General features: G+C 41.0%; 1 protein-coding gene across 1 annotated transcript; it reads left to right on the top strand.

The window, feature by feature from the left end:
• The first annotated feature begins 7 nt into the window (after window positions 1–7).
• Window positions 8–8278, top strand: PTPN20 (protein tyrosine phosphatase non-receptor type 20). Its single transcript, XM_030488092.1, has 6 exons — window positions 8–23; window positions 1250–1398; window positions 3047–3137; window positions 4262–4596; window positions 7060–7122; window positions 7951–8278. Exons 1-6 carry the CDS (start codon window positions 8–10, stop codon window positions 8020–8022), a joined length of 726 nt encoding a protein of 241 aa, XP_030343952.1. The 3' UTR covers window positions 8023–8278.
• Window positions 8279–27990: the final 19712 nt, after the last annotated feature.

Genomic DNA, 27990 nt, shown 5'->3' with positions numbered 1-27990 from the left:
ATTGCTCATGGCTCTTACAAGAAGTAAATCAGTTATCTCCCTCACACTACCAAGCTGTGCTGGCTAGCAAACAGAAAATTATAACCAATCTCTCCTCTCATACCTGCTCAGAGTCTGGGTTTTTTTATTCCACTTGATCTGGAAGGAAAGAGAGGTGTATATGAAAGAGCGCACTCTATCTGGAGTGGCAGATCTGTCTTCACTGCCACTCTCAAGTAGTTAATAGAAACACCCTGGCATCTGTGATGGTTAGAGAACACAAAGTGAACAGAAATTGTTTCAGAAGCTCAGGCAAGACAGGTGCAAGTTGCATCCCAGACAAAAGCATAGAAAGCACAACAGTTTTGTTAGGGAGATTGGTTAAGAGTAGTGATGACATCTTACAAGAGGAAAATAGAGCATTGCTCCTTGTCTTCAGCCTACCACAGACCTGTGAAACTGATCATCAGGTTTTCTTTGGGACAGCTGGCATGTTATTCTTTGCCAACAGTAGCCTATGACTAAAAGGACAAATTCCATAATTTCTCTGCCTCAAACAACTATTTTTTATCAAACCAGCTACTGTTTTTACTCTACATGGTAACAAAAGTTTTTCAATTGCTACAGTAAAGTAGTGATATTTCTGGAGATATAAATGTTTATCCATCTTCTTAATCTGCAAGTTTCATATAAGAACATACACTTCAGGATGAGCAAATCAGTAAAACTGAATCCTGATTTTGTTGCATCAAAGATGCTTTGCATCTTGTTCTTGAAGAGGAGTGTGAGGTAAGATGAAAAGGACAGAAGATATTTTACTTCAGGGAGGAAGAATTTGCAGTGATTATTCACAGCAGTGGGGTGTGGCAGTACTAATTTTCAGGAAAGCGTTGGAAAGATGAAGATGATTCCCTGTGAAGATGTGGAGAGAGTTTCCAATATCAATAGAATCTGTCAATAAAGTTTACAATTCTGCAAGGACAGTTTATTTAAACAGACTGTATTTAGAAACTGTATGAGGCAATAAGTTGCAATAGTTGGATTTGCTTCCAAATTACATGAAATGTGGTGCTGGTTGTATCCATGGTGCTGACTTACTCTTCTTTCTGCTGTGAACATAAGTAAGCCAAGAATATTTTTTCACATTTCACTTCCACAGTATAAGCATCAAAATGTACTTATGTACTGCAGTCCCCTAGTTTTTAAAGCCAACAATTTGCACTATGAACAATGATAATTAAAAACTTTGTTTCTCTTTGTTGATATATAGGCAGAACCTTTGCTTCTGGAGATGAACTGACTCACTTAATTAACTTTAAACCATCATTGACTGGAATAGGTCCAAGAACTGGCATCACAGGTCTTATTCGAGGCCTTCAGTTGTGGATTGAGAATCAAGAGGTGTTAAAGGAGTTTGTGGTAAAGTGTGATTCCTTTTTAAGATCTGAGTGTGTGGCAGACATAAGAAAGTGACTTTTAGCAGCCTTCTGCATACTGTATGGGAGATTGGCTTGTATATCTTTAGTGACTCCAGTTTCTCAGAGAATTATTCCAGCCAGAATGGGGCTTCTATTCTACTGTTTGGGTGATGCTACAGTATTTGGATCTCTCCACACAGGTCAGGCTTACACTGTTCCCTGTCCAAAGATAATGCCCATATGGAATGAAAAATCAATAATACACAAAAGTAGACTGACTTCTTTCTATTATCCCCTCTGCTCTGCTGAACATCTGCCTAAGAACTATTCTAGAGGCTGCACTAAAGCAAGAAATCCATGCTGCTAGGGATTCACTAGTCCTGAAACACTTAGTTGAAAGGAAAATGTTTCATACAATGCTCCAGTGAACCATGGAACTCATTGCCACAAGATGCTATTAAGGTTGGGAACTTTATGAAATTAAAAAGAAAAAGTAATGTACCTTCATAGATAATGAAAACACATAATTACATCTGATGGCATGAAAAGGTATAAAATTAAGGAAGCATATAAAATCTCTTGTTTCAGGGTATAAAAAGGGTGCTCAGTTATCAGCAAATTACTAAAGAACAGATTATTTTGTAACTCTTCAGCGCGGTACTAGAATTTCCTTTAAAGGATGTACTCAAAACCAGGGAAATAGATTGCTACCACTTTTCCATAGTAATTACAACATTATCAGATCCTTTCATTTGCCTTTACATCTCTGACTTTCTGGGTACAAAATGCCACAGGCTCAAGTGTATAGGATTTGCTGACTTTCCCTGAAGGCTCAAGTGCATGTATTAATTTCCATTCATGCCATTCTGTTACTGATTTAGGCATAGCATACTGAGCTGAGACACGCGTCTGCACAGAAAACATAAAGATCGAACAGGGAAAGTACTGGTTACCAAAGCCAATGGATATTTTATCTGAGTAAAAGCTCTAGTAACTGATGAATGTGTTAAAGAAATGTCACATGTATTTCAGTCCATGTACCTTGTATAGTGCCATAATGTGACGGCTGAGCATCGTGCAATGCATACCAAAGAGGTAAAAGAATAAAGAAAAGTGGAGGCAACTCAAAACCGTAAATGAAATTAACTTTCACGTTCCTGCTTCCAGCTACACTGCATTGTTCCCCTAAATCTATGAATTACTCAACCATATGATTTGCACTTTTCACCATTGATGCTGTTCTCTATATCCATCCCTTTCTCTGAAAAGTATTCACTGACACTCACTAGCTGTTAATAGTGCAATACTTGGTGCTTTAGTCAGTATGTCATCTATTACGAATACTGACATTTGACCAAGACACTATTGCAAACATCTATTTCACAGCAATATACAACAGGGATTTGTAATGACAGGGGCTGAGGATGTGGGTTGGAAATCTCAGTTGAAAACCCCAGAAATTTTGTGCAGACTGAAGCAAGTACAAAGCAATTTGAAGTTTAGAGGGTGATGTACTGCTTCTTTTCTGTAAGAAGTCTATTTGTCAGTCTTGGGTCACTTATAGTGGTACAATTTGCTCACATCAACTCTGTAAAGGTTGTCTATGAAGGATGTGAACAACATGGATTGACTATTTCACTTTGATCTAGGCTTTAGAACATTTGAAACCAATAGATGACTGCAGAACTGGCAAAGCACCAGAAAACCGGGATAAAAACAGATACCGAGATATTCTTCCATGTAAGTATGCACACTAATGAGAACATACATTCAGTGAACAAAGACTGGAAAACAGAAAAGCAGTTATAACTCTGATACGTAGGAGATGCAAATCCCACCACATCCTTAGCCACTGAGAGCTACGCTAATAATGAAATGTGTTGAGATTTTTCCAAAGGAGGTAGAGTTCATGTAAGGATGTCAGCATTGCACAATATGTAATTTTCTGAAGTATCATCTTCCACAAAGTGGAACTTTGTCTGGCAGGGGGGCAGCTATCTTAGTGTTTCCTTCCCATTTTTCTCAGAGATATTGATCTACATCTCTGTGGGCAAGTGTAACTTGAACTATAATAGCAGTTCTTTAAATCTATTTAAATGTACAGCTACATCTACTGCTTGTGATACAATGGAATTCTGAAAAGTACGGTGGAAATCAAGGAGTTATGCAGCCCTTGGAAAAATAAAGATTCTTTTCAGAAGTGTTTGAAAGCATAATATCCAAACAGAGCTTTTAGCTCCTCAGCTCTGATACAAGTCAGAAACAAGTTTCATCACTGATGAGAAATCATTTTAGAAGGAAGATTTGAGTACAAGAGCTGAATGCCTGCTGTTAACAAGGATTTCCAAAAGATACTGTAGTACCCAATGATTCCCTGAGAGGTATCATGACAGAAGGGGAACACTTGCTGGATCCTTGATGTCTTTCTGAACTGCAGCAGCAGGACAACACATGCAAAATTTGTAGCACAGTTACCTTTCTATATTAGTGATACAGCATACATTCTCAGGAGTTTCCTGCTTTATAACACCAATATCCAGTGACAATGTTTCCATCCCATACATTCAAAGCCATGTTGCATACACTATTCTGAATCACTGCAAAACAATTCTGTGGTAATTAGAAGGCTTGTCAGAGCGTTACACAAGTATCTTAAGAGAAATAAAGCTGATGTGAACCATACAATTTATCTGTGGGAATTCCTATTAATGGTGATTAATGCTAGTGCTAGTAGCCAAATGTATTCTAAAATCCAGAGGCATACTTTGCTGCTCAAGGCTGTGATTCACCATCCCAACTGCTAGAGATGGTAGAACTCTGTTTCGGAACTATAGCTGAAATAGACACTTTCTGTTTCTGTACAGATGATAGAACACGAGTTCCTCTGGGAGAAAAGAATGGCTACATTAATGCAAGTTACATTAGAATGAAAGTTGGAGAAGAAGAACATTTCTATATTACAACCCAAGGGCCTCTGCCATCCACTATGGCTGATTTCTGGCAAATGGTCTGGGAGAGTGAATCAGATGTGATTGCCATGATGACAAAAGAAGTGGAGCTAGGGCAAGTCAAATGTCATCGATACTGGCCTGAACCTCCCCTTGAGTCTATAGACCTGGCTAATTTCCATCTCAGGCTAGACGATTACCAGATTCTGGAATACTTCATAATTAGAACAATAGAAATGATCAACAAGCAGGTAAGTTGAGTAGGCTTAATATTTTCATATATGATGAAACTGATTAGATATTTTACATGAGTAAATACTAGTATTATTGTTTGCTTCTTCCATAACATTTGCTCAGTAATTATTAGGAATGTAAAAATCTGAATGACGGGCTGTCATGGTTTAAGCCCAGCTGGTAACTCAGAACCATGCAGCCGCTCGCTCACTCACCCCCTTCCTCCTCCCTCTGTTCCCGGAGGGATGGGGAGGAGAATCGGAAGAATGTAACTCCCACGGGTTGAGATAAGAGCAGTCCAGTAACTAAAGTATAATACAAAACCACTACTGCTACCACCAATAATAATAATGATAAGGGAAATAACAAGGGGAGAGGATACAATTGCTCACCACCCGCCGACCGATACCCAGCCCGACCTGAGCAGCGATCTGGGCTTTCCAGGTAACTCACCCCGGTTTATATACTGGGCATGATGTGCCATGGTATGGAATACCCCTTTGGCTAGTTTGGGTCAGGTGTCCTGTCTCTGCTTCCTCCTGGCTTCCCCTCCTCCCTGGCAAAGCATGAGACTGAGAAAGTCTTGGTCAGAGTAAACATTACTTAGCAACAACTAAAAACATCAGTGTTATCAGCGTTGTTCCCAGGCTGAAAGTCAAAACCACAGCACTGCACCAGCTACTAAGAAGGAGAAAAAATGACTGCGGTAGCTGAACCAGGACACTGGCATCAAATTAGGGTTGGACAAGAATGTTCAAAAGTTAGTCCTTTAATAGTCAGAGAGCTGGTGCATTCAGTGTTTTGCAGAATTGCTTACTGTTGTCAAGTCAAATCAGTAAGGGCTGCCAGAGTGGATTCACGTTCTCTAATGCTGGCTGGAAGGAAAGAGTACAAGAAGGTGGGTTTTTTTAGATTTTAGAGTGAATTATACTGTTTTCTCATGTCAAAAGACATGAATACACATGAAACTACAAATACAGAATCCAGGTATAAGAACGTGGAAATTGGAGCAATTATAAATCCATCAGTCTTGCCTCAATATTAAGTAAAGCTTTGCAAAAATTTCTGCAGGACATATTAATTAATGAAATCATTAAAAGATTCATTCTTATGCCAGACTAAATTGGTGTCTTTTTCCATCAAGAAAAAAAACTCTATATGAAGAAAAGACAATTTACTTTATGTCACTAAGTGTGAAGCATAGTAAAGCATTTGATATGAGTTCCCTCAAAAAATTATTAAGATGGGAAGATAGGCTGTTATATGTAATTGTTTCAATGGTTATCTTACGTTTGCTATGTCTGTATTGGACCAATATCAAATTACTGCAGAAAGACACAGGTTTACTTCAGGAGAAATCCAGAAATGCATTCACATTCTTCTGATCATAAAAATCTGGGTAGTTCTTTTGCATTCAGCTTAACATGTTTTGGCAAGCTGGCAACAAGAAGTACTGTCCCAGGACCACTCTGTTAATAATACTCTTTATCTACATTATGATAATTCTCGTAAGAATTTTTTTATTTGATTTGGTTTGGGTGTTAGGGTATCTAATCACAAATTGTTCTTTTATATCTCATAGCTAGAATAGCATTTACAATCTTACTATCATGGCTATCATATTACTACTCTTCTATTAGTATGGCTTAGTTCAGTTACAAAAGTAATTTTAGTAAACAGTACTGGAATGTTCTAATTTAACAAATGTTTTCGTTTTTCCTTTCTAACCAACAAAAAAGATAAGATAACTACATCTAGAGTAACTTCAGTGTGTCATAAAAATTATATGAAGTAAATGTTCTAGGGCAGTGTCTTCTGAATGCATTTCTGAAAACCTAAAAGAAACCTTAACAGACTCAAGTATGAAAAGCTGAGGAATTGTTCAGTAGACTAACAATTGACTAAGAATGAAGCTAATGGAAAATTTATAAGTGGAATTACTTGAAACTTGGTGTTAGAACTGGTTGTTTTTAACAATTTTGGTCTTGCTCTTCCAGACAGAAGAGAAGCGCATTATAAGTCATTTGCAGTTTACCACTTGGCCAGATCAAAACACTTCCAAACTGGCTGAGCAGCTTGTAAAATTTATTTGTTACATGAGAAGAGCTCACAGTACAGGACCTATTGTTGCTCACTGCAGCACTGGCATTGGAAGAAGTGGAGTTTTGCTGTGTGTTGAAGTTCTGCTCAGCTATATAGAAAAAGATTTATCTGTAAGTATCAAACAGATCATCATTAAGTGTTACAAACTGGTATGGATGTCAACAACACAGTGGGGGTATCTTAGACCAGCATAATTCCTGATAGAATTCAACATAACAAAATGGAACAAACCAGCTTTTGTTGTTTTAAACAACAAAGATAATAACTGCAAATATACTATTTGTAAAAGAACTAAGTCACAACTTCCCCATCTAAACATGCTTAAATCTCTTTATAACTTGCTTATCAACAAAATAAAACCTGTTCTCTTCTGATAGTTCAACATCAAGCAGATAGTTAGAGACTTAAGACGTCAGCGATTTGGCATGATCCAAACGAAGGTAAGTTTTCAATATTCAACTAGATTATGATTTTCAAATGTCTCCAATAGTGGTACTATTTGATAAGTCTGGGGCTTAAAGCATAAATTTAGCCTTCTCATTTGAGGAAAATAACACCCTTCCAGGCAAGTGGTGTCTAGATTTAAATATGAAAGGTCTGTTCCTTACTAACTAATTGAAATAAAAGCAAAGCACCAGTATAGTACAGCTCCCAGTCCTATCCTCCTGCTCTCCCCACCCTCCCCGCCTTTTTTTTAAGCAAAAAGTAAAGCAGGGATCAACAACAAAACCAGTGAGATACCATAAACTCTACCCTGCAAAATTGCAACCTTCAGCTAAACTCTTGCTATTGCTGAGTTATCACCACCTCAGTAAAACCTACTACTGCTGAGTTAAACCTACCCCTGAAAAGAGTTTTCACACAGGAAAAGATAAGATATGGCTAACTCAATTTAGAGCGAACAAGCGGTGCGAAGAAAAGTAAGACAAGACCAGGGTAAGTTCTTCCTATAGGCAAATATTTTAGCATATGCTTTGATATGTTTTTCTTCAGGATAATGATTGAGCATGTGATTAAAATTAAGCATTCACTCACCTAAATGAGGCTTGAGCACATGCTTACAGGTACTGCATTGAATAAGAAAACTTTCATGAACTTTTCAAGGGATGGAACAAAAAGAACAAAGATGCTCTTAAACATCTACGTTTTCGTATCCATGTTACAAAGATGCTGATGTTATAAACAGCACTTCAAACAGTCCATTGTTCTTTGTCTAGAATTTATGTTGAATGTAATCAGATGTTTCACATTGGTGTCTTTGCATCCAGGATGAGTATTTATTCTGCTATGAAGTTGTGCTGGAAGTCCTTCAGAACCTTCAAGCAATGGATTCTGACTGACTGCAATATGACTCTTCCCTGTTGCTGTTCCCCTTGGAATGCAGGGACCACTCAGTAATTGCTTTAAAGTGATGTCAAGCCAGCATAGACAAATGTTATATTACATGCTTTGTTAGATTACTCTGATTTCTAAAGCATTTCAAAACCTTGCTTAACATGTCCCGGGTAAGTCATTTAAGTCTTGGCCCACAGTTTGGAGAAAGAGCCAACCAGTGCTGCAACGATGCTGTTAAATTGAAATGGATAATTTGCGTGTTCTGTAAAATAACATACCTATTGTTTGGAAAATATTTTGGGACTGTGACAAGCAGATAGCAGACTTTGGAATTAGCTCCACTTTGCAGAGGGCAACTATGAAAATCTAAGGTTCTGCTGGTGTTGGTGGAAGATTAGTTGTCCCTTACATATTGTTGTGCACTACTGGTTTCTGGACTGCAAATCAGTATTTTCTACAGTAGTTATGCTTTTGTGTGGAAGGACTCAATTTATTTAGCTTTGGTTGCTTGAACAATGTAGAATCATTTCCAGTTATCACTCCAGCCAGGAATTTATACCACCATCAAAAGACATCTTAAATCAAGAAACTGACAGAAAAATAAGATGCCCTTAAACCCTTTAAACCAACTCTGGATTCAGTTGGTTCTCTTCAAAGCAGGAAGAGCATTAATAATTGGATAGAGTATTAATTTTTTTTTCCCAGCAATATGAACAGCTTTAGACAACATCAGTATTCTTTCATTCTGCATCCACGTAAAAAGGAATGCAATACAAAGCCAGATGAAAGGACTGTGTGTGCATTGTGGCACACATTCACATTTCATCTTCTCCTAATCCTTCTCATTAATGATCTTGTAATTCTTATCTAGGATCTGAACCAACCTATGGGAAGTCCCACTGGTTTCAGTTTAGAGTAAATAACTCTCTGTACAGTTTATTTCTCTTGTAAAAAGGGTTTCTGTTAGTGTGAGTTTGAGTGGATTTGAGCAGAAATCTGCTGTTCAAGTTTGTGAGACTGTACTTGTTTCTATCCTACTTCTAAGTCCTTTATCTAGAAGGTGGGGTGGTTGCATTGAAAGAGTAACTTTTAAACATAGAATATTATAACAGAATTTATTTAACTCAATTGTACATATTTTTAGAACTTCTTTGATTTCAGGAAAGGCATTTGAATATAAAACTGCAGTAGAAACACGACAATTAAAATAGCTGTTTATTTTCATTATGAATTAGAGGTTTATGGTTCAGAAAGAATAAGGGATTAAATAGAAATTAAAAATACGACTTTCAGAAAAAGCCACTGTAATACAATTATAATTAAGGCCAAGGGCCATTTTTAATGTCTGCTGGAAGTCAGGAAAAGATAGAAATGAAATTTATGATGATGAGCCAGATGTTAATTTCAACCATATTGATAGAGATCCAGAGTAATGCTAAGTTAGTGGAGTAACCCTGGAATTAAATTGGCATAAACATAAACAGAATTCAATGTTTTGTCTTAAATTCATTGAATTTGAGCCTTCCCAGAAGCATCACTCTCCATACATTCTGCATTTGCTATCTTTATGTTGCATGTAAAGGACTATTTGCAGTTTTTGTCAAGTGTCATCAGCCAAAGTTTTGTTCATAACTTTGTTACCTTCATTTGGTACTTGGCCTTTCACTTTGATTTTAACTACTGCACATGTACTAATATGCAATGAATGCACACAAATGCACAATTCACCTTATGTATCACAACAGCTTTAAAAAGCTTCTCAGTGAAAATATTCCTGTACTTTATGCAAAAGTGTTTTTTCTGTAGGTTGGAACAAGCATTCTGGATTTAGAAGGCAATCTTCATGTCATTATTTGTTCATCCACATTTGTGAACCATCTTTGCAGCTGTTTGACAGAAGTGTTTGCTGTTTGACGGAAGTTTTCCCGAGTTTACAGGGATATTACAGATTTCTGAAAGCGCTGTGTTTTCATTTCACTTTATTTTTATAGAGATCTAGGGAAAACAATCTTTTATTAATTGGGGCTTAAACTTCCTGTAAAGGCAGATTTGGGGATTATGGTACCTTTTGTACATTTCTGTAAAGCAGGTATTACTGACCTCTGAGACATTCTGCCATATCCCATGTTCTCATCCTATAGGAATATAATAATTAAATACTTTGAAACAGATCCTATGGTTGTGATCCCCATAATGACATTGTCACTCAGACTGGACTTTGCTTTGGATGAGACATACAATTTACACAGATCTTGTCCTCTAAGGCTGCTAGCAGAGTAAGATAAAACAGAACTGTCTTTCCAGATATTTTGTAATCTGTTTTATAACAAAGAAACTTTCACCCACACAAAATCTCAGAGCCTCTCAAGCCCACTTTGAGCAGAGCCAGATAGACACAAATTACACATGCTGGGTGACAAGCCCTCCATCTGTCACAGTCCCGGAGCGATCTGATACAGTGAGTCTCTCAATCCACAGTCATACAACATTTTAAGAAAACTGCAGACTTGCAAAAGTTCTGCACGTTTGAAGCTAAAGGCTGGTCACCTCTTCACTAGTACTGCTCATGAGCTCCACTGCTGACAGTTAGCCTAGACAGCAGACAAATTTTGAGGAGGAAAGGAATGAAACAATAGACACATCTTCTTCCTACACCATGTTTGGAGAAATAAACAATGAGTCATTGCCAGAAAGTGCTCACAGATGTGGCTGCTGTATATGCTGTCTTGGAGATGCTAAGGAACCATCTGTACGCAACTTCCCCTTTAAAGGTAGGTAAACTGTGACCAGTTAGAAGACTTTTAAGATGCATTTAAGTATAGAGGAATCTGGCTACATAGAACAGGTCTACGCCATTTTCTCCACTACACAGCACAAATGAGGGTCATACTTTTGTGTTCTTTATTCATGCTATTCCAGCTTCCTTTTAATTTTTTTTTTTTTTTTTTTTTTTTTTAGAAAGCCTGAAAGATGAGTCAGGAAGTTTTCTCTAACTGTTTTTTCCAGTTGTAGTTTATGGCCTTCTGAACAACAGAATCTTTTGTGGTGGAACAAATACAGTAAATGCAAATACCGCCAGTGTATCAAAAGAATAGCAAACGCTGCCATCTATGGGCAAATTGCCACTGTTACAGCATCCATCGCAGTTAGTCACTCGTGTCCTTGACACAGAACCACTCCACGAACTTTCACCGAGATTCTTTCACAGGCATTACCAGGACAGGCTCAGCAGGATGCAGTGCTCTGGCTTCAGCCTGGCAGGTTCCTGCCTGGGCAGGCAGGGGCTGCATGCTGCTGCCAACTATATAGCCATACTGCTGCCTGTCCTACAGATCCTAAAATAAATGAGAACGAAGTACTCGTCATCCTCAGGAACAGGAGCTGTTCAAATCTGACAAGAGCCTAATTTATGAATAAACTTGCTCTTGACCCTAAAGTAGTGGTGCTTTTGCAATGGAGTGCTTTCTTCCTTCATTTACTGAAAATTAAGAATAATGGTAAATCTTCTTAGAGTTTTACAAGAACTGGTTTTATGAAACCCTGTGAGCATCTGAATCTAATTGGGTTGGGGTATATTAGTATAAAATAATCCACATAAACTGGTTTCTTTCATCAAGTATGTTGCAAATACATCTGCAGAATGAGGACTGGAAATAGTGTCATATATCTCAGTGTAATGATCCCAATCATTGCACATCAAGGACGGCTACCCACATAAAAGTTAACCTGAGTAGGCCAATGGCTGCGCTGTGCTGCACATATAGCTTAGCCTTCAGGCCTCTGTTGTGCTGTGAATATGTCAGCTGCAGAATAAACATAGCCAGCTAATTGTAACAGAGAGCCTGTAGGCATCTCCCACTTGTTACTGGTGATCATACCACCTGCAAGTTCTTGCCTTTACCTACAAGTGCAGCAAAAATTTCTCATGCAAACACTCTTTCTGTTGGGTGGTAGAAAAATGGAGTTGTTTTCTTGTGAGAAAATCATGTAATAGTTCAAATGACCAAAACAGGGAAACTGTTTCCCAGACAGAGTCTGCGTGATAGGCTGTGCCCAAATCATATGCTGCCTTTTTGATGCTGCACAACTCAGAGTTCCTGGCATCTGAAGGGACGTAAGATTATCTGTACTATCATCTCTTCCTTTACAATGTTAGCACTAATAAAGAGCACTTTAAATGATACTCTCTATAGTCTGAGTGCCTTTCTTACTGGAATTATAATGCAAGAGCACCTCCAGTGCTCCAGTAAACTGTTTTACCTCCAGTAAAACAGTTACCATGAAGGACAATGGTATTTCTCACAGTTGTTAAGTCACAAAGCTGGGCTCAACATGAAGATTGCCTGCCTACTGACTGAATATTATAGCTGAGATCCCTACCCTGAAAAGAGAGCTCACCCTTTGCAGTCTAAGCAGACTGAGGGTGACAGTCCACTATTAGATTGATCTTTTAAATGTCCATTCATGTGTGTGGTGGAAGGGCACAGCACTTATAAAGGTATGTGTAACAATAAAGTGTGATTTGCACATAATTTTGCACTGATGTAGCTCTGTAAGTTTAGAAAGAAGCTTGTGAAACCAGAAAAATGTTCTGTAGTGCCATACACGTACCATTTTTCTTGTCTTGGTTGATTACTTAATGCAAACCAGGAATAACAGAACCTCATACTTGTTCTCACTTCTGCAGACCCAATAGCATGGAACTATTAACACAGAATCACAAATCCACAGAATAAATGAGATTGGAAAGAACCTGTGGAGAGCATTTAGTCTAACACCCCAACTCAGACCAGTATCATCTACAGCTCAGGACTGTGTTTAGTTGGGTGTTGAGTATCTCCAAGGATGGAGACTCCATGATCTGTCTAGTCAACCTGTTCTGATATCTGACCACCAGAGTAAAAATTTTATTTTCTGAAGTTTATAAGGAATTTCCTGTATTTCAATTTGTGCCCATTGCATCTTGTCCTGCCACTGGATACCTCTAAGAGGAGTCTGTTTCTTCCTTCTTTACTTCTTTACTCCCTCCTCTCTAGGAATTTGTACGTATTGCATAGCCTCTGAACATTCCCATCTCCATGCTAAACAACCACAATTCTCTCAGCTTCTCCTTATATGACAGATATTCCAGAAGGTGAAGAGTCTGGAGTATCTCCTGGGTGTCAGCCTGCAAGATCTGCCAGTGACCAGATCTACTTTTTAACTAACTCTTCGCTGTCTTTGTGCAACTGAGTTCTGTACATAGCTCCCTCCCATCGGAAGTAGGTGGCTGTTCTGAACTCATTGCTCCTTCTGCTCTGCACCAGATACACATGCATGCCTGAGGGAAAGTGAACTTTTTGAGATCCTGCTCTGAATTTTACAGCTCTTTAGCTCGCTCATTAAACCATTCAAAAACAAAAACCACCTAAAATGCCCGAGAGCAGTACACCCCCAACCAGGCGACAGACACAATGGAGACTATACAGTAGCTGTCCAGCACCCCAGCTCATTACACAACCTAGCAATTAACTGAAGTTGCCTGTGCTCCCTCCCCTCCCTGTAATTGTTCCCTTGAGAGATGACAGTTTCTTCTCCTCCTTCCTGTTAAACCCTCTTGGAAAGGGGCACTAGTGAATGTAGGCTTGTCTTTCTCATCACAGTGCTGTAAGAAAGGTCCTATTTCCCTGACCGCTTTCTTCATGGTTGAAGTAGATTTAGCCCAGGCAACGCACCAGCTGCAGTACCTCTTGGCCATTCAGTACACCTACCAATAGCTCCCAAGGCAGAAATTACATGCTGTGAGCTTGCTTAATGCCAGCATCCTTGGATGAGTGACAAAGACACTATGGGAAACAATGAACATTAGGGAAATGTAGCTATAGCAACACTAGTACTCACAAAGCAAACCCCCACCATAAGTGCAAGGAAAATGCTGTAATTGTATATGTAAAGGTGCTGATAAAGCAGCAATTTGGGCTACAGCATCAAGAGAGAGCATGCCTGGCTTGCAGTCTTGCTACAACCACTAACACATGCGAAAAGCACACCTATAGCAGCCAGAAACTTAGCTCACACACTTTTGGAAATGTTGGGTGAAAGAACACTTCTGAAACTGTTGAGTCTTTGGAAGGAAATCCCAAACCTCACTCAGCTGGCAGATTTCACTGCAAGTTTAGCACCATGTCATCAAAGGAACCATCTGCTGATAACACTGTCTTGGTGATCAGGAGGCTGTCACTGTTCCAGAGGCAGGAGCTGAATCTTGGTCTCTCTCTAAACTATCCTGCCTCCACCTCACACCTATTTTATACACACTGAAACCAGGCAAAACTTGTATTTGTGTATTCAACAGGAACAAAGACAGTGTTTTCTGACTTATGACTTTGTTTTAATCCTAAACTGAATAATTGAATGACTTTTGGGGAATTTTGACTTTCAGTAGATAAACGAAATAAAAAAATTAGGTTATGTAACTTGAAATAGCACTACACATATTCCTCCAGAACTTCTGGTTTAATCTCTTCATCATACTGTAATTCATTGTAAGACAAATTCCTTAACAGTATCATGCCTCATTTTCCTTGTCTACTGTTTTGTTTTCTTAGAGAAGATACATGGCTCACAGGTAATGTTTGTGAAGTGTTGAGGAAGTACTCAAAGACAGTACAAAGTGTAAAATATTCTCCATGCTTGCACTTTTCAGTCACCACACATTTCCCTTCACTGTGTGTGAGTTACGGTACATGTAGCAAGCACCTGTCTCTGCTATTAGGAAATTTGTGCTGCTTCATTAAGGGAAACAGTCCACATGACTGACAGCTATTTTTGTCACATGTGCCTGTCCCCTGGAAAGAGGAGGATTCCGCTAACCTATCATTTGAACAGTGTAGGAACAAAGTGGTTATTTCACAGCAAGAATAGATACTTTTAGTATCTAACTTGAGCCACTTAGCACAGACTAAGCACCATTCCTTTTGCTTGACACCAATTTTAGATCAAAAGATCTAAAATTGTTCCCATAATCAGAATCCAGATAGTGCCTGGAATGCCAGGAGCAGTGGGATGACCACACCTCTCAGCTCAATACAAATGCTCAACTCCTTCAGAGCAACACTGCTCTAGACAACAGTAGCTGCTTCCAGAGCACTCCATGCCAGGTCCTGCTGAGATTTTCAATCTCATGGAGACTTCTCCACCTACTCCACTTCTCAGCAACATTCACTTAGATCCCTAGCTAAGAGTGTGGGTGGCTGCTGGGTTATGTCTTCTGTTAGCCTTTGTCAGCAGAAACTCAAAACGCTCAAAAGGCCAGGTTCAATCATCCAAGGACTTACGTAACACTGGTTTGAGCTCTACCAAAGCATCTGGTGGAACTCAACTATCTTCTTGGAGCTCTGAGAAGGACACAGAATAATCTGGGAACACCACCAACAAGTTAATATATTAAAATTATCCAGTAAATAAAACTTTTCTTCCCACCATTTTGTCAACAGTTCTCCCTTCTTAGTTGTTCAGTTAATAGGGCAACAGGTTTGCACACCCCGCTTCTGACTGTGCACTTTGATTCCCAGTTTTTTGTGCTTGAATAATCCAAAGTGCAGCTAGGCTACTCCTAGGTTCTTGGGAGTTATGGAAGAGGTAGCATATGCCCATTTCCAATCTATCTCATATCACAAACGCACATGATTTCTACTTGCTGAGAGAAAACTGGCAGGATTGGGAAAGATGCCTGTTAATGTGGATGCATCCACCAGCCTACAATGCCATGGGAGCAGATTGATAATGGTTGCAGGCTGCCAAAAGATTATGCAGGAAATGGGGCAGGTGGGTAGAATTCCTACCTTTCTTTAACTCCTTGGAGCAATGTCCACTTTTCTTTGCTCTCACCCTCTGCCAAATCACAGAATAATCTACACTAAAAAAGACATTTGTTCACTCCTCAACCTATGTGTGTGTTCACTGTGTGTTAACTCCCCAACGTAATGTGTGTGTTTGTGTGTGAGTGCACAAATATGTATGCATGTAACACCGCTCTCTGCAGAACAGAATCAAAACCATTCAACTAAGTGCCCCATTACAGCTACTAGAGATTTTGTCAGTGGGGATTTTGTCTTTGTTCCTGTCTGTGCTTTGTGCAGGAGAACCTTCCTGCCCCAGAAGATGGCATGTGTATAGCATGGTGGTGAACACAGATTTCTCTCTGGCTTAGGACTAAACAGCTTATCACTGTGTCACAATAGTACCATGAACACCTCAGTATCAGCAGAACAGTGTCCTGCTCCAGTGCTGGCCAGGGAACCTAAAATAATGGGCTTACCTAACACTAAACTCCAAAGACTCCATATAGTCTGCTGTGTTGAAGGCCTAAGGTCTGTCCATGCACCTGCATGCAGATCAAATGAGACAAATAATCTGAACTTCAAGAAACCCATTTCCTCTTTCCTTACCAGATTTAGTCTGAATATGACATTATCTTCACTACCTTTCCCTTCACTGAAGTTTTGTGCCCATTGTCAGACCCATGCCTAATCCAAACTCTGGGCACCCATACCTAACTGCTCACAAGTGGGTTGCTGAACATACCCACAATGGTACTTCCCAGGCTAAGGCATACATGTGCTTTGTGCAAAGTTTAAACATGATGGAAATTGATTATATCACAGGGGCTTGGCACCGCATGATGAACAAATGTAACCTGCACCATTTGCTTTTTACACAGATATTCTGACCAGGCTGATAAAAAGATGGGTATTTACATACCTGCAAAACCCCAGTGCCAAATCCCTTCTATTTAAGTCCTGCTACATCCCATCAGCATTTCAAGCCCTTTGATCTCTAAACTATACAGTGTTCAATATGCATCATCATAACATCATGTTTGTTATTCTGAGTATAAAATCAATAGACATCTTTGTGACTAGTCGGGGGAAATATTTTTAAAATTTCTTTATAAACTACTTGTAATCCTTCCAATTCCCACCAGATGTCACCAAGCTCTCAAGGATCTCTGGAGTCAGGGCAGCAGAAGCCTACTGCTTGAGTGCTAGTCTCGTACAGTGTCTTTCCCTTTTAAAGAGAACAGGGTAAACCAGCAAACGTAAGGAGTTGAGGAAAGAGCCTTTCCCTATGTCAGTGGATAAAACAGGGGATGACATAAGCAGAGCCAAAACTGCCATGATTTCACTGCTGTTCGATAGTTTAATCTGAGTCAATCTCCCTTCATTTATCACTAGGGAACACTACAGTTCTGCTCTCCTCTACCTGAAACACACGGCAGAGCAGGCAGGAGGTACCATAGCATGCACAAGAAGGAAGTTTGTGTTACTGCTTTCCAGGCTACAGAGGAATCTACATAGAAAGTCATAAGCTAAACGGGGCACTAAAGCCAAATTTCCATACCTATCTTGAAAAACACTTGCCAGTACGCATCTTGCTTTTCAAGGCAGTAGTTCTCTTCTGAGTTTTGCTGAGTGTTGAGCATTGTGGTGTCTCGCACAGCATAAATGCCTAGGGTCTCACTACTCAAATATGTGTGTACCCAAGAATGAGCCAGCTTGCCAAGAAGCTCTCCTCAATGCACCTCAATTGGCAGAATAGCACTCTGAAGGCTCTGTCATCAGAGGAAACGTTTAGTGTCAAAGAGATTAGATGGGCAGACTAAGTAAAATGAATAGAAGTTGACAAATATCCAAGATGTATGTTTAAGAATGAAGAGGCTGAACTGGAAATGAATGGATTTTAATGAGTGAAGGGAAGGAAATTCACCATGAATCACAGACATTTCTTATCCTGAAAGGACATTGTTCCCCATGGCCCCAGAACACACATTCCACAAGGCATTGTTTGAGCTGACTTGACTATGGCAGCTTGGGCTTCTATAGCACCTTTCATGGAGGGCTTCAAATAATTTCATTTCTGAGAGGCTGGTAGCATTATTCTGGGCTTTTTACAGACACTGAAGTACACACTAAGACAAAATGACTTGGCCTCACGGTGAGTGACTCTCAGAGCTGGGAAAGTGAATCCTGATCACTATAAATGGACCTCTGGCCTACTGCCTTATTTTTGCAACCTTGCTCCTAGGGAAGCATGGAAGTTAGTTTATATTGCACCAGCCCTCAAAAATGATGTTGTAATGAAGAGATCCTTTTCCATAAGAATAGCAAAGCCTGTCTGTCCTGTGTAGCTGGGAATGCTACAGCCAAGGGCATGCAGAGGAACAAACACAATTTGGCCTTACTCTTTGGTGCCCCGACAGCTTGTCACAGAGTGATTCAGCTCAGGAGCTGGTCTTACGTGTTATTTCTGTGACTCAGCAGGTAATTCTAGTCTTGTCTCCTGCCCACTGCAACTGTCAGTATCAGGTTCTCCTCCTGGCGTACCAAAATAGCTTCCAAACTAGAACTGGAATACCGTCATTATTACCGTGCAAGTTGTATCTAAGAGCTGTTCATATCTTTTTTAAACAGTTCATGATTGCAGACAGAACACACACAAACCATTTACTGCTCCATGATTACATGGTCCCAATTATGCTTGCGGAGGAGGAGAGGGGAACTACAATCCCAGCTTGGGCTTTCTCTCCACTGTTTCTTCCTGCACCAATTATACAGTTATCACAAAGTCCTTTTCTTCTTCTGGGAACTTCTCTTTTTCCTCAGCTGCGCCAATGGCTAAATACAGTATCATAGCATTTCCAATGCTTAATTTTCTGACAAAATAATAGCTTCTATTCCTGTCATAAACATCTTGCTTCGACAGGTACACAGAAACAACCAACATTCAAAAGGCAAGGTGGACATTGCGACTCTTCCCCTTCTGGTACAGAATCAAATTACCCTTCTTTTCTCCCTCCCATCAGTACTCATCATCATGCATGCTCATGACAAACCCTCCTTATACACATATGAACAGGAAATGACTTTGGGATTGGAAGCACAAACCTCTGCCACGCACAGAATAGTGCTTCTCTCCTCAACTACAGAGAGACATGATTGCAACTGACACAGTGTATTTGTTCACACACCAGCCAGCTTTGTTTGGTTTGTGGTGGAGCTGGTGCTATTGAATGCCCACTGCTTCTGGTACCCAAGTTAGCTAGACTTAGCAATTCTAACAGCTGGCAGCTCTTTTGCAGCTATCTGACCTGCAATCACATCCATAAGCATAATGTTGCTGTAGACTTGAAAGGCCATCTGAACACTTTGCTTGTTAATTATTCTGTAACTAATGGGAAATATTCCATCTTTGGGGCTATTGGAAGAAATTAAAGCCATAAAGCAGAAGGATAGCAGGACTCTGATCAGTTGAACACTAACTTCTAATCTAAAAAGCCTGTATTTTGCTTCTGACTCTTTTCTTGATCCATTTGCCTTCTCAAGATTGTTCTATTTCTCATCTGTTAATTATAGCCAGTCATTTTTTTTCCCAATTAAAAAAACAGATGAAGGGAAAAGAATGAAAATTAGGAAAAAAGAAAAAATCAACAATGAATTTCAAAATGAATCTGAAAAGCCAAAACCTCTTTGGTTTCCTGAAATCTAGACCAAAACTGCAGAGGCCCCCAGGAAAAATTCATGCTTCCAAGCAGTTCAATAAACAATTTGAGCCAGGGATTACTTTATTTCTTCTCTAAAAAAGATTGCTTAGAGGGCAAAAAATCTTAAATGGTCCTGCTATAATAAAATATTGAGAGAAATCAATGTCCAGTATCACTGCCATGTCATGCTCCCAGAAATAGGTGCACCTACCATGGCTCAGGTTTAGTAACTTTGGTCCTGCTGTGGAGAGGTAACCCTACCAGTTGCCTGGTGCCACTGCAAAGCAAACAGCACATACGTCATCCTGAGAAAGCACACAAATATTTGGCTCCTTAATTGCATCAGTGGTCCTTCCTTGCCTATGTGTACTTCCTTGACTAAGAAATGAGTCTCACAGAAGCTGATCAAACAAATGTCCCTTTAGTGAAGATTTGTGGTTTGTCCTAGTCACGCAGTCCCTACAGGCATTGTTGCATTCCAGCCTGTGTTTGAAAAATTGCTAATGGAAAATATTTCCACAGCCAGCGCCTAATTACTTTCTCCCTCAGAAGTAAAATCTTGGTTTTGTTATGAATGCACTACCTTTTAGCTGCTAGTTTCAAGTGTAAAGGTGGCAGAAAGACCTAAAAGGGGTAAGGAAGATCCTGTAGTACCAATAGTACTGCTCTTATTATGCTTCTGCCCATTTGTTAGACCCTTCTTTTAAGTAACTGACAATTAGGGTTTAAAACCCAGTTTGGTTTCTGGTTGATTTATATTTGAAAATCTAGAATATGACAAATGTATTAGTGATAATTCACTGAACTTCCTATAAATCCCTATATTCCCTCTAAGGTTCAGTGGTGCTGGCAACAAATGCCTGAAAATGAGAGGCCTTTCTTCAAGACTGTAAGTAAAAAATAAGTATTTCTTTTTCAGTAAGGTGTTGGGGTGGTGTAGCAGTTGCTTTAGATAACATGTTCAGATTTTCTTCCCCAGCTACGAGCATTTTTTACTTCATAAACACATGACTATGAGCCAGATTTTCAAGGAAAAAAACAACAATCAAACCACAAATGTTGTAAGACTTTCCTTTACAGCACAGGACTTAGTGATGCTGACAATGACTACATGGTTCCAAATAGAACTGCACACAGGTCATGGGCTTTAGGCAATTTCTTTCTGGTGCCCCTAAGTTCAGAGGATCTGCTCTCCTTCCTGCCCCATCACCACCAAAAAGGAAAAAGATAAAAATACGAACTGTGATGATGTTCTTGGAAGGAAACATAACAGGTTAGCAGGTAGGAAAGGGGCCACAGTGTTGTTCAGAAGGCTCCTCAATTTGGATTATGAGAGGCATCGTGTGTCATACATACTCCAGTTTTAACATAGCAGTTGTGGCCATCTAAAATAACCTGCACAATATAGCCTGAAGGGTCAAATCTTCTCATTCAGAACCATAGTTTAGGGGTGAACAATGATAAATGTATTAGGGAAACACCGATACTCTGTTCCTTCTCATTCCCAACCTGGACTTTGAGGTGCTTAGAAGTCAGAAACTTACAGACCGTATCTCTGTCCAGATTTTGGCTCAGCTGCTTCTTCCAGCAGAAAACAAAGCATATTGAGCTCAGACAGTCCCTTAGTTGTCCATCCAATCGGGACATCTGGCAAGCTGAAAGTAGCAACAGAGTGTTGGGAGCAAGAAAAGCAACACTGAGAAATTAAGTCATTTGGTTCCTGAGCACAGCTGGCTGCCTTCACGTCCCTGAGAGGGATACAGCTCGGGGGAAGGGTATAAACTGCTTGTTTCAAACTGTCCTTATTAACTAGACATTTCATTTAAATTGTACTTAGCACCTGCTTCCAATTACCTGACTTCAAGGCCCATGCGTGACAGAAGCTGGAGTTCTGATTAAATCCATGCTTCGTACTAGTGAGCCATTAAGCCAAATCAAGGCTCACCGGAGATCATTTGTCTTCATTAAAAGTGGCTATCCTTGATTGCCCTGACAGGAGCTTCTCCCTGCAATATAATAAGGTTTGTTATTGTTGAAGGTAAAATAAAGTATTGCAGTCCCCTAGAGAGTGATTTGTATTTATTAATGTTCTCACAAATTACTGTACCCTGATTAACATGTGACTATGACAGGCAGTGGGGTGTGCTGCTCATCACGGCCATTCACATTGGTCATTGTCCCTCCTCAGATCACTACATAATAACAGACTGTAAGGAAGCTGCCTTCTGCCCTTTAATGATGCCTTGGGTCTGTCAGAGTGTGATGGACTAATCACATCTCTGATCAGGTTCTAATCGCTGTCCAGGTACAGAACACTACACAAAAGTCACCTTCTTTGCTAATAAATAATACTCCATATTCTCACCCCTCTGAACCAGTATCTTATGCTTTCCATCCACAGATTTTAAAGTGTTTTGCAAAGGAGATCTGTCGTGGTTTGAGCCCAGCCGGTAACTCAGAACCACACAGCCGCTCGCTCACTCCCCCCCCCCCCCTTCTTCCTCCCCCCGCTCCCGGAGCGATGGGGAGGAGAATCGGAAGAATGTAACTCCCACGGGTTGAGATAAGAGCAGTCCCGCAACTAAGGTATAACACAAAACCACTACTGCTACCACCAATGATAATAACGATTAGTGAAATAACAAGGGGAGAGGATACAATTGCTCACCACCCGCCGACCGATACCCAGCCCGACCCGAGCAGTGATCTGGGCATTCCGGGTAACTCCCCCCGGTTTATATACTGGGCATGACGTGCTGTGGTATGGAATACCCCTTTGGCTAGTTTGGGTCAGGTGTCCTGTCTCTGCTTCCTCCCGGCTTCCCCTCCTCCCTGGCAAAGCATGAGACTGAGAAAGTCCTTGGTTGGAATAAACATTACTTAGCAATAACTAAAAACATCGGTGTTATCAGCGTTGTTCCCAGGCTGAAAGTCAAAACCACAGCACTGCACCAGCTACTAAGCAGGAGAAAAATGACTGCTATAGCCGAACCCAGGACAGTATCCACCCCTTATTCCATACCATTCACGTCATGCTCAGATCCCACATCTCTCAGCACACCATCACCCCTGTCCCATATATACACATATATATACACCCACACCCACACAGAGAAAGATATCGTTCCCTAGTCCATGGACCAATCCCTGTAAAATTGCTGAACTCATCCGGTCCATGATGTCAGGCTCCATCTCTTGTAATAGTCTTTCAGGGCAGGAGGGACGGTACATAGTGTTGGGTTGTTGCCTGCTGATGATACCGCCAAACTCATCTGGTCACTGCTGAGCTCGTCTGGTTTCCTCAAAATTCATTCTTTGTTGAGGTGATGATCGGAGGGAAGTCAGGGTCAATGGCTGGTGACCTGAAGGTATCTAGCTGGTGGGCTATAAAAGTGTTATAGAGCAGGCAACAGCGTACAATTGAGTTCATTGGCTGTTTTCCCCCAAAATCAAATCCCCTTGAGGTACACATCGGACTTCCCCATCTTCCCGCATTACCCACCAAGTATATCCAGGTCCCTGAGCAAAAGCAACCCCACGAGTGGGTTTGCCTTTACCTGAAGCAGGAATAACCCAGACTGTCTTCCCCAACAAATTCTTTATGTGCACCACAGGAACTTTATCCCCCTCTACGGTACGTAAAAGTTCTGATTGGGCTGGGCCAGCCCTGTTGGCAGATCCCCTACTGTTGACCAACCAGGTGGCTTTTGGTAAATGTGTATCCCAGTGTTCGAAAGTCCCACCACCCATTGCTCTCAGTGTAGTTTTTAACAGCCCATTGTACCGTTCGATTTTCCCAGAGGCTGGTGCATGGTAGGGGATGTGATATACCCACTCAATGCCATGCTCTTTGGCCCAAGTGTCTATGAGGTTGTTCCGGAAATGAGTCCCCTTGTCTGACTCAATTCTCTCTGGGGTGCCGTGTCGCCACAAGACTTGTTTCTCAAGGCCCAGGATAGTGTTCCGGGCAGTGGCATGGGACACAGCGTATGTTTCCAGCCAGCCGGTGGTTGCTTCCACCATGGTAAGCACATAGCGCTTGCCCTGGCAGGTTGGTGGGAGTGTGATATAGTCAATCTGCCAGGCCTCCCCATGTTTGTACTTCAGCCATCGTCCTCCATACCAGAGAGGCTTTAACCGCTTGGCTTGCTTAATTGCAGCACATGTTTCACATTCGTGAATAACCTGGGCAATAGTGTCCATCATTAAGTCCACCCCTCGATCACGAGCCCATCTATATGTTGCATCTCTGCCTTGATGGCCTGAGGTGTCATGGGCCCACCGGGCTAAAAATAATTCACCCTTATGTTGCCAATCCAAGTCCATCTGAGCCACTTTAATCTTAGCAGCTTTATCCACTTGCTGGTTATTCTGGTGTTCCTCAGTGGCCCGACTCTTGGGTACATGAGCATCTACGTGGCGTACCTTCACCACCAGGTTCTGCACCCGAGCAGCGATATCTTGCCACAATGCAGCAGCCCAGATGGGTTTACTTCTGCGTTGCCAGTTGCTCTGCTTCCATTGCTGCAACCACCCCCACAGGGCATTTGCCACCATCCATGAGTCAGTATAGAGATAAAGTACTGGCCATTTTTCTCGTTCAGCAATGTCCAAGGCCAGCTGGATGGCTTTCACCTCTGCAAATTGACTCGATTCACCCTCTCCCTCAGCAGTTTCTGCAACTTGTCGCAGGGGACTCCACACAGCTGCCTTCCATCTCCGATGCTTTCCCACAATACGGCAGGACCCATCAGTAAACAAGGCATATTACTTTTCACTCTCTGACAGTTTTTCCACAGCTGAAATGATGGAAGGGGTGAGATTGTCTTCGAACTCTCGGAGTTGACGAATCAGGAAATCCACTGTTGGTGATACTCCGTCATTCCAGGTCATTGATGCCAATGTGTGGGCATATGATGATGGCGCACTCCGTGTAAGTTTCCGCCACATGGGTCGTGTACATTCGACTTCATCTGGGTCTACGGATGTGTTCCTGGAATCCGGCCTATGATAAATCATCTCTATAATGGCTGATTCCCTCGGGGACTGGATGCCTTTCTCTATCGTGGTCCAGTTGGCTGAGCGATTCGTAATATCGTCTTTGTAGGGAAACCTTTCCTTCACAGCTTCTCTGGGCAATCTGTTGTTATCTCAACCTTTCGTGCCCCACGTTGGGCGCCAAAAAGAACTGTCGTGGTTTGAGCCCAGCCGGTAACTCAGAACCACACAGCCGCTCGCTCACTCCCCCCCCCCCCCTTCTTCCTCCCCCCGCTCCCGGAGCGATGGGGAGGAGAATCGGAAGAATGTAACTCCCACGGGTTGAGATAAGAGCAGTCCCGCAACTAAGGTATAACACAAAACCACTACTGCTACCACCAATGATAATAACGATTAGTGAAATAACAAGGGGAGAGGATACAATTGCTCACCACCTGCCGACCGATACCCAGCCCGACCCGAGCAGTGATCTGCCCCTTCTGGGTAACTCCCCCCGGTTTATATACTGGGCATGACGTGCTGTGGTATGGAATACCCCTTTGGCTAGTTTGGGTCAGGTGTCCTGTCTCTGCTTCCTCCCGGCTTCCCCTCCTCCCTGGCAAAGCATGAGACTGAGAAAGTCCTTGGTTGGAATAAACATTACTTAGCAACAACTAAAAACATCAGTGTTATCAGCGTTGTTCCCAGGCTGAAAGTTAAAAAACACAGCACTGCACCAGCTACTCAGCAGGAGAAAAATGACTGCTATAGCCGAACCCAGGACAAGATCCAACTTCAGTGGTGGGGAAAGAGAAAAAGAGGAAATTTGTAAACTGTCTTTACGATCATCTGGGAAGCCAGGAAAAAGCAGATGCAGAATTCAGGTCTTTTGAATCACCAGCCCTGCCATTTGGCACATTGAAAACTACAAATCCTGGTGCAATTTCTTTTCGTGACAACCAAAATCAAACTAGAATTAGCATAACATGTTCTACCATGATGATATCATAAGTAAACCATCTCCAGAGGTCCTGTGCATGGATGACAAGAAACACATAGGAAAATATAAAGTAGAAAAGTAGCTGCAGTACCTGCTGCAGTGGAACTGTTTGCTAGCCCATCTTGGGGTTCCAGCCCAAGGTCTCTTTTGTCCGCCTCCCTGAAATTCAGAGTTTCTAGTTTGTGACAATAGCCAGTTCTGGCTAAAATAAGCTCATTCCATACCCTGGCCTTCAGGTAATTTTCAGCATACTGCTATGTTAGTTCACTTTCTGAGGGAAAACAGTGGCAGACAAACACTTCAGAGTGCACTGATCAGGGAACAGGAATATGTCCAAATAGCTATTTTCATCTGTACTATCAAACTTCTGTTAATTCAGCAGAGTTCAAATAGGGATGTTTGATTCAGACCACTATAAATAAAAAAGATACAGTGTCGGGATAAAGTGAAAGAAAGCAGAACTTCAGAGCAAATTCAAAAGGGATTTTCCATTGAAGCTTTAGCATGTAGCCAGTTCTAGTTGTTCCTACTATATTTCCAAGCGAGAGAAGTCTACGATTACCAGTTCTACGTTACTAGTTCTCCCAATCCACAACCAAACTGCGCTGTTGATACAGTGACAGAAGCTCGCAAAACCCCTAAATGGATTTGTGTTCTGAGTGCTTTAAAGCAGAGATGGGAACCTTCCAAGCACAAAAGCTTCATAGCCAGTTACAGAGGCACATCTCTTGGTTAACTGCAACTATGTCCATTGAGCAAGCAGAGCTGGTGTTCTCCGAATGAGCACAGTCAATAACATTGCAAAGAGTGTGAGAATTCTGGTCATCCAATATACATCCCCTGTCTCATAGTAGGACTTACCCTGCTATGGGACATGACTTTCAAGAGGAGCCATCTCATGCCCTCCTGTCAGATATTCTTTTGGCTGTCCCATTGGGCCTTGTTGAACTTCAAACGATAGGTTGCAAAACAGTTGGAAGAACTTGGTGTTGCGGAGATAATGGAATGCTTCTTCCTGTTAGCTGCTGCAGTAATAATTCTGCTCCCTCTAATTTGGTCACTGACATTGCTCTGTGTTGACCTTGTCCCATGGTGTTTGGAGACAAGGAAAAGAAGAAAGCACTTGGCTGCCAAAACAATACATTTAGTCTGACTCAGCACTATCTCTGCAACCAAGATGCCCAAGAAAAAGAGAAGTGGTTGTAGCCTGTGGGCTGAATAAACCAAAGACTGAAGCTCCATCTTGCTCTAAACTTTGGATCTCTCTGATTTTGGCAAGTCTTCTCAATTCTTTAAATACACACTTAAGTGGTCATTTGTTTAGAATTGATTTGCTAGTGACATTAGCCAGATGAAGAAGCAGCGCATGTGACCTTAAAATTCTTCAAATGTCTCTTTAAAACTCTTTTCTGTAAAGATCTCTACAAAACATTGGGCAATGTTTAGACAGCTGAAATGTCCTTGCACTTGTTTTAAGTATCCCACTGTAGTTCACAAAGTCTGAGTTTGCTACAGCCATCTCTTCTGAGTATGACTCTAATTCATTAAGCCTGGCAGCTCAGAAGCTTCTATTTTTGATGAAATTTCCTGTCACACTGGCCCTGAAAATAGCCACCACTCTGTAACTACTGCTTATTACATTGATCCTTATTGTTTAAATCTCACATTGTACATCTTCTGTTTCACTTAACTCTTGTTTCACAAGTGATATTTAGATGCCATATAGAACTACATGCAGTATTTCCAGTGGAAAAGTTTCACTGTTATGTACTGACTTTAACAAAGTAAGTAACACCTGAAAAGTATTCAAGGAAGGGAAATCTTATTCCATAATTCCAACTTCTATATTAATGAGTTTTGACTTGATAATTTCTATCCATTTAATCCATTTTATGCAGCACATACACATGTCTGGGTGAACAGATAGATACATGAAATTTAAAAGTGTTGTCTTATAAGGTACATTTATTGTTCTGCAGTGAAGATAATTCTCTTTCTCTGGGAATTTCTGAAATGAAACCTAAGCACGACCCAGGGATCAAGGCCACTGAGCCCAGTTCCATCACAAATCACATATGCAAACATTCTTCCACTCTACATATTAGCAGTAGAAGTGATATGAGGAGGCATTTCTGAAAGTACATTCTGAAAAGAATGAAGACTTCAACTTCATTACTGTATTTTACTCTGCCATCAGAGCTCTTTGAGCCAAGACAGTCAAACAATTGACAGGTCAGCAAGAGAAGAGCAAAGTCTGATTTGTTCACATATGGGCTGTTAGCGCCTTAGTGAGAGCAAGCTCTCTGCTCTCACAAGTTGCCTGGTTTCCTCATAATTCCTTACATGAAAAGTAAAGCCTGTCATCTCTCTTAATGTGTGGCTGAGAACATCAGCCACTTATCAGAAGTTGAATGATCTGGCAGAGGCATGTTTGTTGGGATGGAACGATCAGGTGGCTTTGATCATGCCCGTGCC

Source organism: Strigops habroptila, chromosome 5, assembly GCF_004027225.2.
Source record: "Strigops habroptila isolate Jane chromosome 5, bStrHab1.2.pri, whole genome shotgun sequence".
Lineage (NCBI taxonomy): Eukaryota > Metazoa > Chordata > Aves > Psittaciformes > Psittacidae > Strigops > Strigops habroptila.
Note: the sequence above shows the minus strand (reverse complement) of the source record. Positions and strands in the feature narration are given on the sequence as shown.